Source organism: Silurus meridionalis, chromosome 9 (assembly GCF_014805685.1).
Source record: "Silurus meridionalis isolate SWU-2019-XX chromosome 9, ASM1480568v1, whole genome shotgun sequence".
NCBI lineage: Eukaryota > Metazoa > Chordata > Actinopteri > Siluriformes > Siluridae > Silurus > Silurus meridionalis.
In genome coordinates, this window is record NC_060892.1 from 26749184 (window position 1) to 26762559 (window position 13376).

The window sequence follows — 13376 nt, forward strand, 5'->3', positions numbered from 1 at the left end:
CTGATGCCATCAGTTATTCTATTTCTTACTCTTCTTACCCTTCCTCTTTCCCCTCCTCGGCCTCTTCTTGCTCCTCCTTGTCCTCTTCCTCTAACTTCCTCTAACCCTCTCGCTTCTTCACCTCCACGTCCTCTTCCTCCAACTTCTTCACCTCCACGTCCTCTCCCTCGGCCTCCTCAGCCTCCTCTGATTCTCACTCTTCTCACTCTTACTGCTCCTTCCATTGTACTCCACACAGACAGCTTACCTGTGGCTTATTTATAGTGCTTAGGCTGATTGCAAAGTGAACTAATAATCTAAAACAGTTTTCACATGTGAAAGTGTGCCAGACAGTTGGCAAAATAGTGGTAATGATAGCCATACATGTGTATAATTTTGCTAGGAGTGTGTTGGAAATTTGGTAATTGAGTGTAAGCAGTGAGTTGTGTTTAAAGTTCCGCAAAAAGAGAGTTGTGCAGTGAATTGTGTGTGTTACAAAATTGCAAACTGAGTGCAAAGCAGTGTTTGTGCTTTTAGTTTTGCAAACTCGGTGAGTGGTTTTGCTATACGTATTAATAGTTTTAGAAATTGTGCTACAAGAATCACGATTAGCGCTTAAGCATTCAGAAAAAACTGTAATTGATCACTAACTAATCACTGCTTTACTTTACAGTAGTGTAGAGAGGCCTATAAATAGGTCAAAGATCAGATTACCTGTTTTGAACAATGGATGCTAACAATGAACAGAGAGCAAGAGGAGTAGGATGAAGGGGAGGAGGAAGAAGAGGGCGAGGGCAAATAAGTGAAGGATAGAGAGCCATCTCTGATGTGATTAGGGCAACACTTCATGTAATCAACCATGGTTTGACCGTAAGAGAGGCTGGACTGAGAGTCCAGCCCAACCCGAGTCGATATACAGTGGCGTCCATAATTCGAACCTTCAGAAATGAGAACCCATCCACAATTTGTAGTTTTGTACCTACCCCCATATTTACCTTTTCTAAATCCCATAGAGGAATTCTTCTCAGCCTGGCACTGGAAACACATGTGTATGATCGCCAACCCTTGGCCCGCATGCCACTTCTCCAGGCAAAGGTTGGATACGCCATGCTAGGAGATACTGCCCTCGATGTTTGGCAAGAGAAAACGTAGCTTGTGATGTGGACGAAGTATTGTGGCCAGACCCAGCTCAGAGAAGAGATGAAGCTTAGCACTGGGGACTGCATTGGCATTGGGGAAAATATCGTCTTGTGTGCCTAATCCACCCTTGGATGGATCCCACCTCAATGTCTCCACATGCCTCTTCCATTGCTTGCAGAGGAGGCATGCGGGCGTGTGGTTGCCGATCATAGACTTTCCACCGCCATGCTGAAAATAATTCCTCGATTGCATTTAGAAAGGGGCTGTAAGGGGGCAGGTATAAAAGTGTAAAATTGTTATGGTTGGTGAACCAATCTTGGACCAGAGCAGCCCGGTGGAAACATTAACATTATCCCAGATGACAACAAACCTGGGCTGCTGTGGTTTGTCCTGCACAACTGCATGTAGTGCATCTAGAAATACAATGATCTGTCCTGTATTGTAGGGACCTAGAGTGGCATGATGATGCAGGACTCCTTGGACACTAATTGCAGCACACAAGGTGATATTTCCCCCACGTTGCCCAGGGACATTTACAACAGCCCTTTGTTCAACTATGTTACGGCCTCGACGCCTGGTTTTGGCTAGATTAAAGCCTGCCTCATCCACATAGATGAACTCATGTGGCTGTTCAGCAGCATCAAAATCCAAAACTGTCTGTAACAGAAAATATTGAATAGTGTTACTGAAAACACATACTACAGTAACTACAATGTCTACATTTTTACACAAGTAGGGGCTGGGTTGGGTTAGTATAGACAAAAACTACAAGATACAGGCAGAGCAGGTGGCAGCATAAACCCTCATTCCCACATCACAATATATAGTATGTAAAGTAAAGTGACACATACCTGCACATAATCATGGCGCAGATCCTTGACCCTGACACTGTTCCTCTCAAATGGCACCCTGTACACCTGCTTCATACTGAAGTTATGTTTCTGTAGGATGCGACTTAATGTAGAAATGCTGACCCTGTTGATATTGTTGAATACCATTCTATCTGCAATTATGCGCTGTTGCAACTCACAAAGTCGGATTGCGTTATTTTCTTGCACCATTTGAATGATGGCAAGCTCTTGTTCTTCAGTAAAGAGACGTTCCCTTCCACCTCGAGGAGGTAGCCCAACCATTCTGTAAAAAATGCCACCACAAGATGTCATTGGTTAGGTTCTCTTTCACATACTGTACTTTCAAACTGTACACAGTACTGTAACATCAATGATACTCCTTTACATATACTTCACAGCACTACTCATCTTTGAATAGAACTTTACAGTAATACTGTAATATGATACAGAATCATGTGACACATACAGCAGGTACAGTCTGGAGCAGAAACTTGAAGATATACCTGTTCTCCAGTCGGAATGTTCTTATTATCGATGCTACTGTGTAGCGACTGAGGTTAGGGTGGACTCTTTGCCCAGCCTCCCTCATGGATAAGCCATGATTTATGACATGGTCCACCAGAGTAGCCCTGATGTCCTCCGATACACGTCTCCGCACTGGTCTTTGTCCACGTCCACGTCCAACTCCTCTCTCTCTTTGTCCTCCTCTTACTCTTACTCGCATTGCCTCCATGCTTGCAAAGTTCTCAGAATGTCTTACCCGAGGCCTATTAGTAGTGCTAAGGCTCAGACCGATTGGTGTTCTGTTTTCTGTACAAGTGTTTTCAGGTGTGTATGTGATTGCCTATAATTGCCAGATAAGTTTTGCATTTTGAACAGAGTGTTTTCCCAATGATAACAGATGATTTCGTTTTTGAAAAATGTGTCTAATGTAAGAAAACGGTGTGTAGTGTTTCGCAATAAGTGTGCTACAGAATTGCAAACAAAGTGCAAAGTTGACAATGTGTTTAAGCTCTGCTTACACTGTGTTTAAACATGCTACAAGAAGTTTAGGTATTGAGGCTTTGGTCTAAGCATTCGGATTTAGTGTGCAAGCAATGTGCAAAAACTGTAATCCATGTGATTTTCCTCCGAAATGTCAGATGTGATTCTGTTGTTAGATTTGAGTAGATTTAGTAGACTGTAGCTCTTTAATGGTCTGAATCAGTTTTAGCTCCCTCTTTCCTGTAGAAGGTTTATATCTCAGTCAGCTCACACACCACTGATGATCTGCTGTAGGTTTAAATATTATCCATGTTTTTCTAGTTTTATTCTGCAGACAGAAATTCACCTCCAAACATTTAGAAAAAAAATTTCCATCTTAACAGCCAGATTTTTTGCGTGAGCTCTTAAAACTGGGAGGATATTTTAATCACGTGTGATCCACGTGCATGAGCCTGGCAGCGTGGAACACATGAAAAGATTTTATGATGTAAAGCTAGTGAACAAATCCCTTCTCTTCAAAAATCCATATGTTATTCGACAGGATCAGTTCCTTTAATGAGTCACGCTTCAGTCATAAAGTCTGGGATTTGAAAGTCTGCTGCAAGATCTGAATCAGTGCCAACGTTCGACTGCAAACATAATGATGGAGTCGGTAATTGGAGTCACCACTCTGCACACTTAGGTGACTCATGTGCGACTGTTTTCACTGCTCACCATCTTTGCTTACTTTGAGGTGGAGTGAAAAGCGAAAGTGTGGTCGATCCGCGACCGTCGTTCGCAAATGTGATTTATTCTGCTTTTAAATCATGGTTTTCTTCTCGTACACAAGGTTCATTTTAGCTTTTGGAATTTATAAACATTTAGAAAGTGCCAAAACATAAGTGTGTTTTCTGACAGATCTATTGTGCTTGGAAAAGCACGGTTTGGAAAAACTGTGAAACTCAACGTTAGGTCACGCGCACACACACACACACACACACACACACACACACACACACACAGCTTTCTCATTTAGTCTCAGGAAATCTTCATGTTTCATAGAACTGTAATTATCATTTCTTTAACAGTTTTATTGAAACTCTATTATTTAATATTTACTTGATTTGATCATTTTTAATGTTTTGGGTTATTTTTTGCAGGTTTATAAATATAAAGTAAAACACGATTCCTTACTGCGAAAAAAACAACAACATAGCAGATAAATTACAGCTTCTTTTGACTGGCACATAAAATTCACACATAACAAAGTCATAATAACATTTAATGCTGTAGAAAATAAGAAGTTATTTAAATTAAACAATTTTACAAAAACATTTTCAAGCAGAAAGAATTTTTTACAAAGGAAGAACCTACTAACTTTCTCTGAATAATTTTTATTGCTTATAAGACAATTACTGATTTTCCGAGCCTTTAAAACTTTTCAGCAAATAAACTTCAGGTTAATATTTTCTGATCAGAACAAACAATACTGTAAATACTGCATTTACATTTTAAACATTTTACTGACACAGTAATCCATCGAGGAATCCGGGGAACGTGTCGTCGCCTTTCACTATTATGTGGAATGAACTAGTATTTGGCTGATCCAATTCTGATTACATCATCAGCTTCAGGATTCTTTTTAAATGTTCCGATCAGATAAATCAGATAGAGGAAGTCAAAGGAAAAACAATTAGCTGGTTTTAAAGCTTGTGAGATGTTTCTTTTGGTTTCTCTCAGACGTCGGCAGGACACACGCCTCACAGCGTTACTTTCTCCTGTAGATTAAAGAGTGAGATAAATGATATTACCTGAAACATAAGCAGAAGCAAAATCATTGAAATGTTTTGTCCTTTACTCTCTCACACTCCTGTGGGGGAGAAGTTCAGGGATCTCTAGGTGTAACTCCTGCAATCAGTGGAGAAAAGACGAAGCAGAAGAGAAACAGGTCTGTTTCTGAACATTAATCCTGAATTGTTTAATGTAGTCGTGCTGTTATGAGGATCGTTTTCTTTGTATGTTGTTGGAGTCTGTGTTTAATTTCGATCGTCCAAATATTACACAATTCCCTCAACACTCGGAATATCGTTTATGAATATTTAATGTCACTCACAACCTTTCTGCAAAACAGTTTCCACATGTCTCATGGACAACACACACACCTCCACCACCTTATCATGAGGGTGTATCTGCTCATGATAAGGTGGTGGATTATATTCTGGAGAAGTGTGGAGAAGCACCTGTATGGTCCATGAGCCTGAAGAAGCTGCTGTGTGATGTGATGTATGGTACAGGTGTGTTGTGCTTTTCTTTATGCATGGATGGTTTATGGATTTCAATACTGAAAGTGACTGTTGTGTACTATTACCTTTCCTTGGAAATGTGTGCTGCTTTAACATCACTCACACCATCAATCTTTCACACCGTCTCTGTTACTAATCATAATCATATAATCATATATATATATATAAACAGAGAGTTTCTACCAATCATACATAACTCCTTCTGCCTTCCTTGTGTTCCTGCATGTAAAGACCATGTGTACATGAGTATTTCTTTAACACAATAGAGCAGAGGTGGTTCAGACATGTTAGCAGCAGGTTCCAGGATCTGCTATGGTTCTGGTCACATTACAGTGAATTGAGAAACTGATCATAAGTGGGTTTTTTTTTTTTGTTGTTGTTTTAGATCTGACATGTTTCAACCTGTAAACATTAATCTACTGCTCTCAACTGCTCATCACTTCTCTCACACACACACACACACACAGCTTTCAAATTGATGACTCGTAATATAATTGATTGTGACACACACATATCCTGATCTTCTACCCTTCAATCACACGGACACAAAATTGGCATGAACATTTTTGTGTGTAAATTATTTCCAGGAATAAAAATGTTTTTTTTTACACTGTAATAATTCTGGGAAAAACAGGTCGAGTGTGAACTTCATACAGACTGAGAGAAAATAAAGGATAATGTGAGCTGTTGCACAGCGTAGTTTTTCCCCTGAACTGACAGAAGGTGATGAGAAGTTCACTCTCCACTCCACACTGATCTCCACTGCTGCTGTGGCACCACGTTTACACCACAGGATCCACGATCAGCCTGGTAACGAACGATGCTGATGATGAGGAGCTGATGAGATGTTCAAGAGAAACCAACAGCCTTCTTCTAATCAAGTAACTCGTATATAACAAGTGTGTATTTCTGACTGCTGACATCAAGAACAAATTAGTGTGAATTAAATTTACTGTACTGAAACATGGCAACACAACACACACTGTAACACAACACACACAGTGTGAAGTTTAAATGTGGTTCTGAATCAACATTTCCAGAAGTTTAAGGCAGAGACGAGATGACAAGAACATTTTATTCTCAGAAACTGGAAAAGAGAAAAACATAAAAATCAATCGGAGAACCACAAATAAATGTGGAGCGATCAGATAACCAGCACCTCAGTGTGAGTGAGAGAAGAAAATAAAGTGTCACAGAGGGCAGGAGGGTGTGTGTGTGTGTGTGTGTGTGTGTGTGTGTGGGTGTGTGTGATGGTTTCAGGAGACCTGTAGATTTTATAATCAGGGAAAATTGGGTTACATTCATTGGTGTTGAATCTCATCATTACAAACAGTAAATATTTGATTTAGGAACTGAAATAAAGCTTCTGATTTTTATCTCACACGCTGCACAAAGGCGTTTTAGCTCTTAGTATATAAAAATAGAATTGAGTTATTATAGAATTCTGCAGCAGGTCTGACCAGACTCCAGATCTGCTCCTCTTCCTCACAGTGTGTGTGATGAAGTCATGCTGATTTCCTCCACAGTATGAAGACTCTCTTTACCTGCTCTTTAGGATAAATACAGTGTTTTTATAATCTCGACTCCGGGACCCAAACTGTAAAATCCTCATGAGCAGTTCTGCTGTTCTACATTAACCTCATCAGCTGGTCTTTTTGTCACTTTTGGTATAAATATTTTAATATTTTGTACACATTAATGTGATTATAGAAAAGATTTAATGTTTAACATGTAAATAGATATATATATTTTTTTCCCACAAAACTTTTAAAAACTTTTAGATGTTTTAATTTTAATGTTTTGCTGTTAGAGCTGATTTAATGTGAATCACAATAAAATCACTTCATAACAAACTTTACACACATGGAACTATTACATCCGACTTAATAAAGACAACTTTTATATTAATATCATCATTTAGGTTAATCATATATTTCACAATAATAATTCCATATTCAGATGTGTGATTTACATATTTTTTACACCATTTACATTTTCCCTCAAACAAAACAGTTAAAACTTTTGTAAATGAACATTAATTAAGGAAAATCTAATTAAGGACCTCGTGCTGAAAGACTCTAAAGCTGTTTTATTGTTTGTTCTTTATTAAATTCCTTTTTAGAACAATTGCCATCACTTGCGCCCCCTGCTGGGAAAACTAACACAGACCCTGCAATACAATTATAGATTTTGAAAGGTCAGTGTGTGATGACCCTGACCCCTAAACCCCAACATAAAGAAATAAAACCATAAATTTACAGAGACTTAAACTTTTAATATTTTAATTCAGAGAACTTTAACAGAAGTGTAGTTGTTATAAAAATTATTTCCTTATCATAAAAAAAAACATCTTGACTAAATTTTAAGATTTGACCTCTGACCTCTAAATATCAAAATTTTTGTTTATAAACTGGATTTAAAAAATTGGTATAAAATTTCATATAAAGCTGATATTTACAAAATCATTATTCTCAGGTAAGGCAGAGGCCCACAATCCAACTTTAAGGCACCTTTACCTGAACACGAACACACACACACACACACACACACACACACACACACACACACACACACACTCCTAGTTCTCACTGCTCAGTAGCTGATATACTGGACTTTTATTGCGGTACAGACAGTAGTGCTGGATCATAAATATGACGTCAAAAAATACTGAGAAGATTCCCAATCCGAATTTTGTTGGATCTCCAAATATGAGCTTCCACTGATCTGCCGGAAGAAGAGGAGAAACACGAGTTACAAAACATATAGAAGGTTTACATCATGTTCAGTGTTCCTGAGTGTTCTCTCTTAGTTTTTTTAGTTCTTAGTTCTGCATTCAACAGCAGTTTACAGCATTCAAAGACCAGCATTAAGCTGGTGTAGATCCTACCCGTCTGATCGTTACCATTTAATACATTTTAAATGGAGAACTATCCGGGTTAATGTAATCAAAATATGGGGTGCCACAAGGTTCAGATTTAGGACCGCTGATTTTCACAGTACACATGCCTCCCCATGGAAATATTATATAATATTCAAATATTATAAATATCATGGAATTAGTTTTTATCGTTATGCTGATGATCCCCAGCTGTATATGTCATTAAAATCAGACAAAACATCTCAGTTGGCTACAGCTCAGTTAACAGTGTGTTAAAGAATTAAAAGATTGGATGACGCATAACTTTTCTCTTTAATTCTGATAAGATTTTGCTTATCTGCCCAACAACCAGTAGAACAGAAGCTCCAGCATTTCAACTTTCATTTAGAAGATATAATTAATAAACATAAACAAACGTTCCGTTTGGTGTCCGTAATTTAATACACCATAATTACTTAATATTTTGTCTTCATGCTCTATGTTGAGTTTGGTTTCACTAATAATAATCATAAATTTACATAAAGCCTCGATATCTGTCCATGTGCATGTTGATTAGATCAGCGGTCCCCAACCTTTTCTGGTGTGGTGGATAAAAACAACAAATTAAAATAAGACCATAAAAACTGGTATTTTCTAAATCTAATAATAAACGTGAATCCACTGTGTTGTTGTTGTTTGTTCATTTTTCTCTCTTGAGGGTTTGAATTTAGCAGTAATGTATTATGTGTTAGTGACCGGAGCTCCTTTAAGAAGGTAGTGGATGGAGGTAAGTCATGTGACCGGAGCTCCTTTAAGAAGGTAGTGGATGGAGGTAAGTCTTGTGACCGGAGCTCCTTTAAGAAGGTAGTGGATGGAGGTGAGTCATGTGACCGGAGCTCCTTTAAGAAGGTAGTGGATGGAGGTAAGTCATGTGACCGGAGCTCCTTTAAGAAGGTAGTGGATGGAGGTAAGACATGTGACCGGAGCTCCTTTAAGAAGGTAGTGGATGGAGGTAAGTCATGTGACCAGAGCTCCTTTAAGAAGGTAGTGGATGGAGGTGAGTCATGTGACCGAGCTCCTTTAAGAAGGTAGTGGATGGAGGTGAGTCATGTGACCGGAGCTCCTTTAAGAAGGTAGTGGATGGAGGTAAGTCATGTGACCGGAGCTCCTTTAAGAAGGTAGTGGATGGAGGTGAGTCATGTGACCGGAGCTCCTTTAAGAAGGTAGTGGATGGAGGTGAGTCATGTGACCGGAGCTCCTTTAAGAAGGTAGTGGATGGAGGTAAGTCATGTGACCGGAGCTCCTTTAAGAAGGTAGTGGATGGAGGTAAGTCATGTGACCGAGGCATCATGACCTGCATCAAGAGTGAGTCATAGACAGATGTGGAGGAGAAAATCTGGGAATTTTCCACAATAAAACATCGTTCAGAATCAGATAGGTAATAATGTAAGTTATTTATTCTTTCTGTGCGACCCCCCGGTACCAACTAACCCACAGACCGCGGCCCGGGGGTTGAGTTAGAGTATTATACACTTTAAAAGTATAAATTTAAGGTACATTGAGAACAGATAAAAATGTGTGATTAATTGTGAGTGAACGACAATCATGTGATTAATTAGATTAATTAAATATAAAAAAATATAAAATGTAATATTTTAATTGATTGACAGCTTTAATATTAATAAGTGAAATTTGTTCTATAATGATTATATTCTGTAAATCTGCTTTGAGCAATGTCTATTGTAAAAAACGCTATAAAAATCAACTTGATTGAATTGAACAGTATCTATATGTTTATACAGATACCAATAGTGTGTGTGTGTGTGTGTGTGTGTGTGTGTGTGTGTGTGTTTGCTTGTTCTTGCCATTGTTGTAGGACTGCAGAAACATCTGGAGCACACTGAAACTGCCACCTGTTAGGTCCAGTAGCACGTTGCCGATGCTCCACCCTTCTGTGCTTTGTCTCTGATAGTTCATGTAAGCCTGAAATCGGTTAAAGAGGAACACAATACAAAATCATAAATATAAACAAATATTAAAACCCTGATAAAATCCTGGACCCCAGTAAACAAATTCCTGCTCCATTTTCCTTCAGGCTTCTTTTAGAGGTTTTATTCGATTGGTTTTATTGAACAAAATGAAGTGATACCTGAGGGATGTATTTAATCAGCGTTACACCCAGTTTCACGTAGGAGAAGCAGTACATGTAATTCAGCCACGTGATCTTCTGAGCAACAGCAACAAAAAGCGTGACAAACGCAAACGTCCAGGCGACCACCAGGAAGAAAATCGCCACGTTGGACACCTTCTGGCCTCCTCTCTAATCAACAGAAAAAGTTTCAGATTCAGACATGATGCTGCAGATCCAAAAGAGTAAAAGACGGCTTTCTTCTACATGAAGACTTTACACTCGAGCTGCAACAACTAAACGATAATAACCAATAATGACATGTTGTGGCGTTACGCGAATGGCGTTACGGATGATTTGCGCTGCCCGAGTTAAGGGTTAGTGTGACGTCAGGAACACGTGTGCGTCCCAAATCCTCCACTCCAACCAGCAGCCACATAAGCTTTAAAAGGTCTCAATTAAAGATAGAGTTCATCTCAATATGTGGCTTTTGCATTTTTTTAAGTACACAATTAAACATAAATACCCAATTAGCGTTTTATATAGTTACAATAATCTGGTTAATAAAAAAAATATATATAAAAGATGAATCACCCAATGAATTGATAAGCAGAATAATGTTTAGTTGCAGGCCTACTTTACACACTGATGTAGGTGATATTACACGGGGAAATCAATGTCATGGCCGTGCCTCATATCTCACACACTGGCAGATGTAGATCAGAGTCAAAACCACCGCATGCAGACTGAAGAACACATCGTTAGCCTCCACTGGATTCACTCCATTCGGATTTCCCTTCAGAAATTCTTCCTGTTTATCGAAATAAATAAACAAATCAAAGTCTTGGGAAATGTCAGAACCTGTTGCTCTAAAAATCCTACATTCAGTAAACAATCGTGTGAAATTCAGTTTCAGCGTAAACAATAAAATAATGCACAAACATCATCGAGCTCAATTTTATGTCCAGTATTGAAGAATAACATGGATTTTGTGTTTACTTGTATGTAAGGTATCCAGTAGAGTCCGATATTGAAGACACTGTAAGCAATGAATCCAGTGAGGTTGAGCGCGAGAAAATCAAAGTTCAGTCCCACCACGCTGTGGAGAACATCTCAGTATTCATGTGGATGAAGTGAAACATGAGGCCAAATCAAAAGACTATAAATGTTCCTACCTCTTTCTTTTCCAGTTTTCATACACCTGCGGATAGAAGGATATGGACCAGGCCAGGAAGTAGATCCAGCCGATGATCTTGTTGATGACATTGAGAACATTGCTTCTGATGACCAAAAATCTGATTCGAGTTTGTAGGCTTTGGGGAAAAAGTGTAGACATGGAGGGTAAACTGCATGAACATCCATGATGTGCTCTCTAACCACATTCCAACTGTTTTAACATGTTTTAATGTTTAATGTGGGTGAAATTTCTTTTAGAGAAGAAACAGAAAGACGTCAGAAGTAAATCACATGAAGCTTTGGGTGAAGTGAAACACAAACCTTTGGATTTCGCTGTTGTTGCTGTACAGATAAGCTGTGACCTGTCCAACACCTTTTGTTTGCACTTCAAAACGGGTTGAAGTTTCATCTGCTGGCAGAATCACCTGTGGGAGAAAATGAGGGAAAAGCGTGAGGTTCAGGTGGAGTCAAAGCGTGGAGGTGCTGGAACTTCTGGCCTGGAACTTACCTCTTCTGGGAGATGAATTATTGAAGAGATGTTTGAAGAGTGGTATGTTATATTGAAGTAGATGTACACAGTAACATTCAGAGAAGAACTGAAAATGTAAGAAATGGATTTGAATATTTTCAGCACTTCATTGAGATGATGTATAAAGTAGATGAAGATTAGGACTGAATGCTTCTCACCTCGCTGTAATGGTGAGATTCTGAGAGACTTTTTCCTCCAAGTTCACAACATCTGGAGAACTCAGAGACACTCTGGCATCTGTACAGAGATTCATCAGTGTAATAACAATGACACGTTATAATCATCTTATTCCACTGTTAATGACCTTTAATAATAAAACTGAGAACTCACCACAGTACACTGTAAAAACCCACACAGATGCACAGAGCAGTGCTGCAGCTCCGGGTTTCATCTTCAACCAAATACACGAAAAACTTCACTCAGTGTGTGAGGAACAGTGTGGACATTAAAGGAGGAACAAACTGAAGTTATTCTTCCACCTCATACTTCCTCAAAAGAACAAAAACACCGGCTCTGGACCCCACGGAGCCCCACACCGCCCCCTAGCGGCCACACCGGCACACAGAGACCCACACTGGTCCACGGAGACGCGCTACCACACGGGCTTCAGTATCGCTTCCTCGAGCTCCATCCCCGTTAATAAACTTATTCAGAACCTGCAGAATCTGGACTCGGAACACTGAAAGTAAAACATTACAGACTCTACATTTCCTCCTGATCACCGCGTGACCATTTCCTGATCATATGACACAAATCAGCTGATCTGCACGTGACGCACCTCAGCGGCTTGTCGAGACACGTGACCATACCAGAGCCCAGTAGCCATAATGTAAAAAGAATAATAAAGAAATAATTGTGTGATTATTTATTATACCAGAATCTGTTACAGTGATGTTTAATTGTTTATGCTTTTATACTTAAATAGACAGTCGTATAAAAGCATTTCACTGCATGTGTTACTCTGTGTGTGTGTGTGTGTGTGTGTGTGTGTGTGTGTGTGTGTGTGTGTGTGTGACAAATGAGCGATAGCAGACTGTAATAAGCTCCAGAATGGTGTTCTGTGATGTTCTGCTCAGGTAGGTGTTCAAGGGAAAATGAAGAGTATAAAATAGTCATGCAAAATTAATTTCCTTTTACATAAAGGTACAGACAGTTGTGGATTTCAGGTAAAAAGTAAAAGGATCTTAAGAAATGCATTCTATTTGATAACGACTACATTATATTTAAGATTTTGTTTATTCTTTTCGAATTTGTTGATAAACAAAGATGAACAATAACATAAAAATCTGTTTCTGCTTACGGCCACCAGGGGGCACAATCAGCACGAGCATTTTATCTGTGATCTTACAGAGCCGGTCTGATCACCGTGTTTTTCTCTCTCTCTCTCTCTCTCTCTCTCTCTCTCTCTCTCTCTCTCTCTCTCTCTCTCTCTCTCTCTCTCTCTGTAATA

The 13376-nt window shown here is 39.1% G+C and overlaps 1 protein-coding gene across 1 annotated transcript; it reads right to left on the reverse strand.

The window, feature by feature from the left end:
- Nucleotides 1–7501: 7501 nt before the first annotated feature.
- ctns (cystinosin, lysosomal cystine transporter) lies at nt 7502–12669 on the reverse strand. The gene is made up of 10 exons (XM_046856762.1): nt 12257–12669; nt 12085–12163; nt 11906–11993; nt 11719–11822; nt 11397–11534; nt 11221–11320; nt 10913–11032; nt 10243–10413; nt 9959–10076; nt 7502–7960 (listed from the first exon to the last, which is right to left on the reverse strand). The coding sequence occupies exons 1-10, from the start codon at nt 12315–12317 to the stop codon at nt 7815–7817; spliced, it is 1125 nt and encodes a 374-aa protein (XP_046712718.1). The 5' UTR covers nt 12318–12669; the 3' UTR covers nt 7502–7814.
- Nucleotides 12670–13376: the final 707 nt, after the last annotated feature.

Bases quoted from the DNA above. Each gene is read 5' to 3' on its own strand.
- ctns (XM_046856762.1), bottom strand. From the start codon at position 12,317: ATGAAACCCGGAGCTGCAGCACTGCTCTGTGCATCTGTGTGGGTTTTT. The intron at 11,535-11,718 runs GTTTGTGTTTCA...TTTTCCCCAAAG, and splicing joins AACAACAGCGAAATCCAAAG to CCTACAAACTCGAATCAGAT. The intron at 11,033-11,220 runs GTAAACACAAAA...TTCGATAAACAG, and splicing joins ACTGGATACCTTACATACAA to GAAGAATTTCTGAAGGGAAA.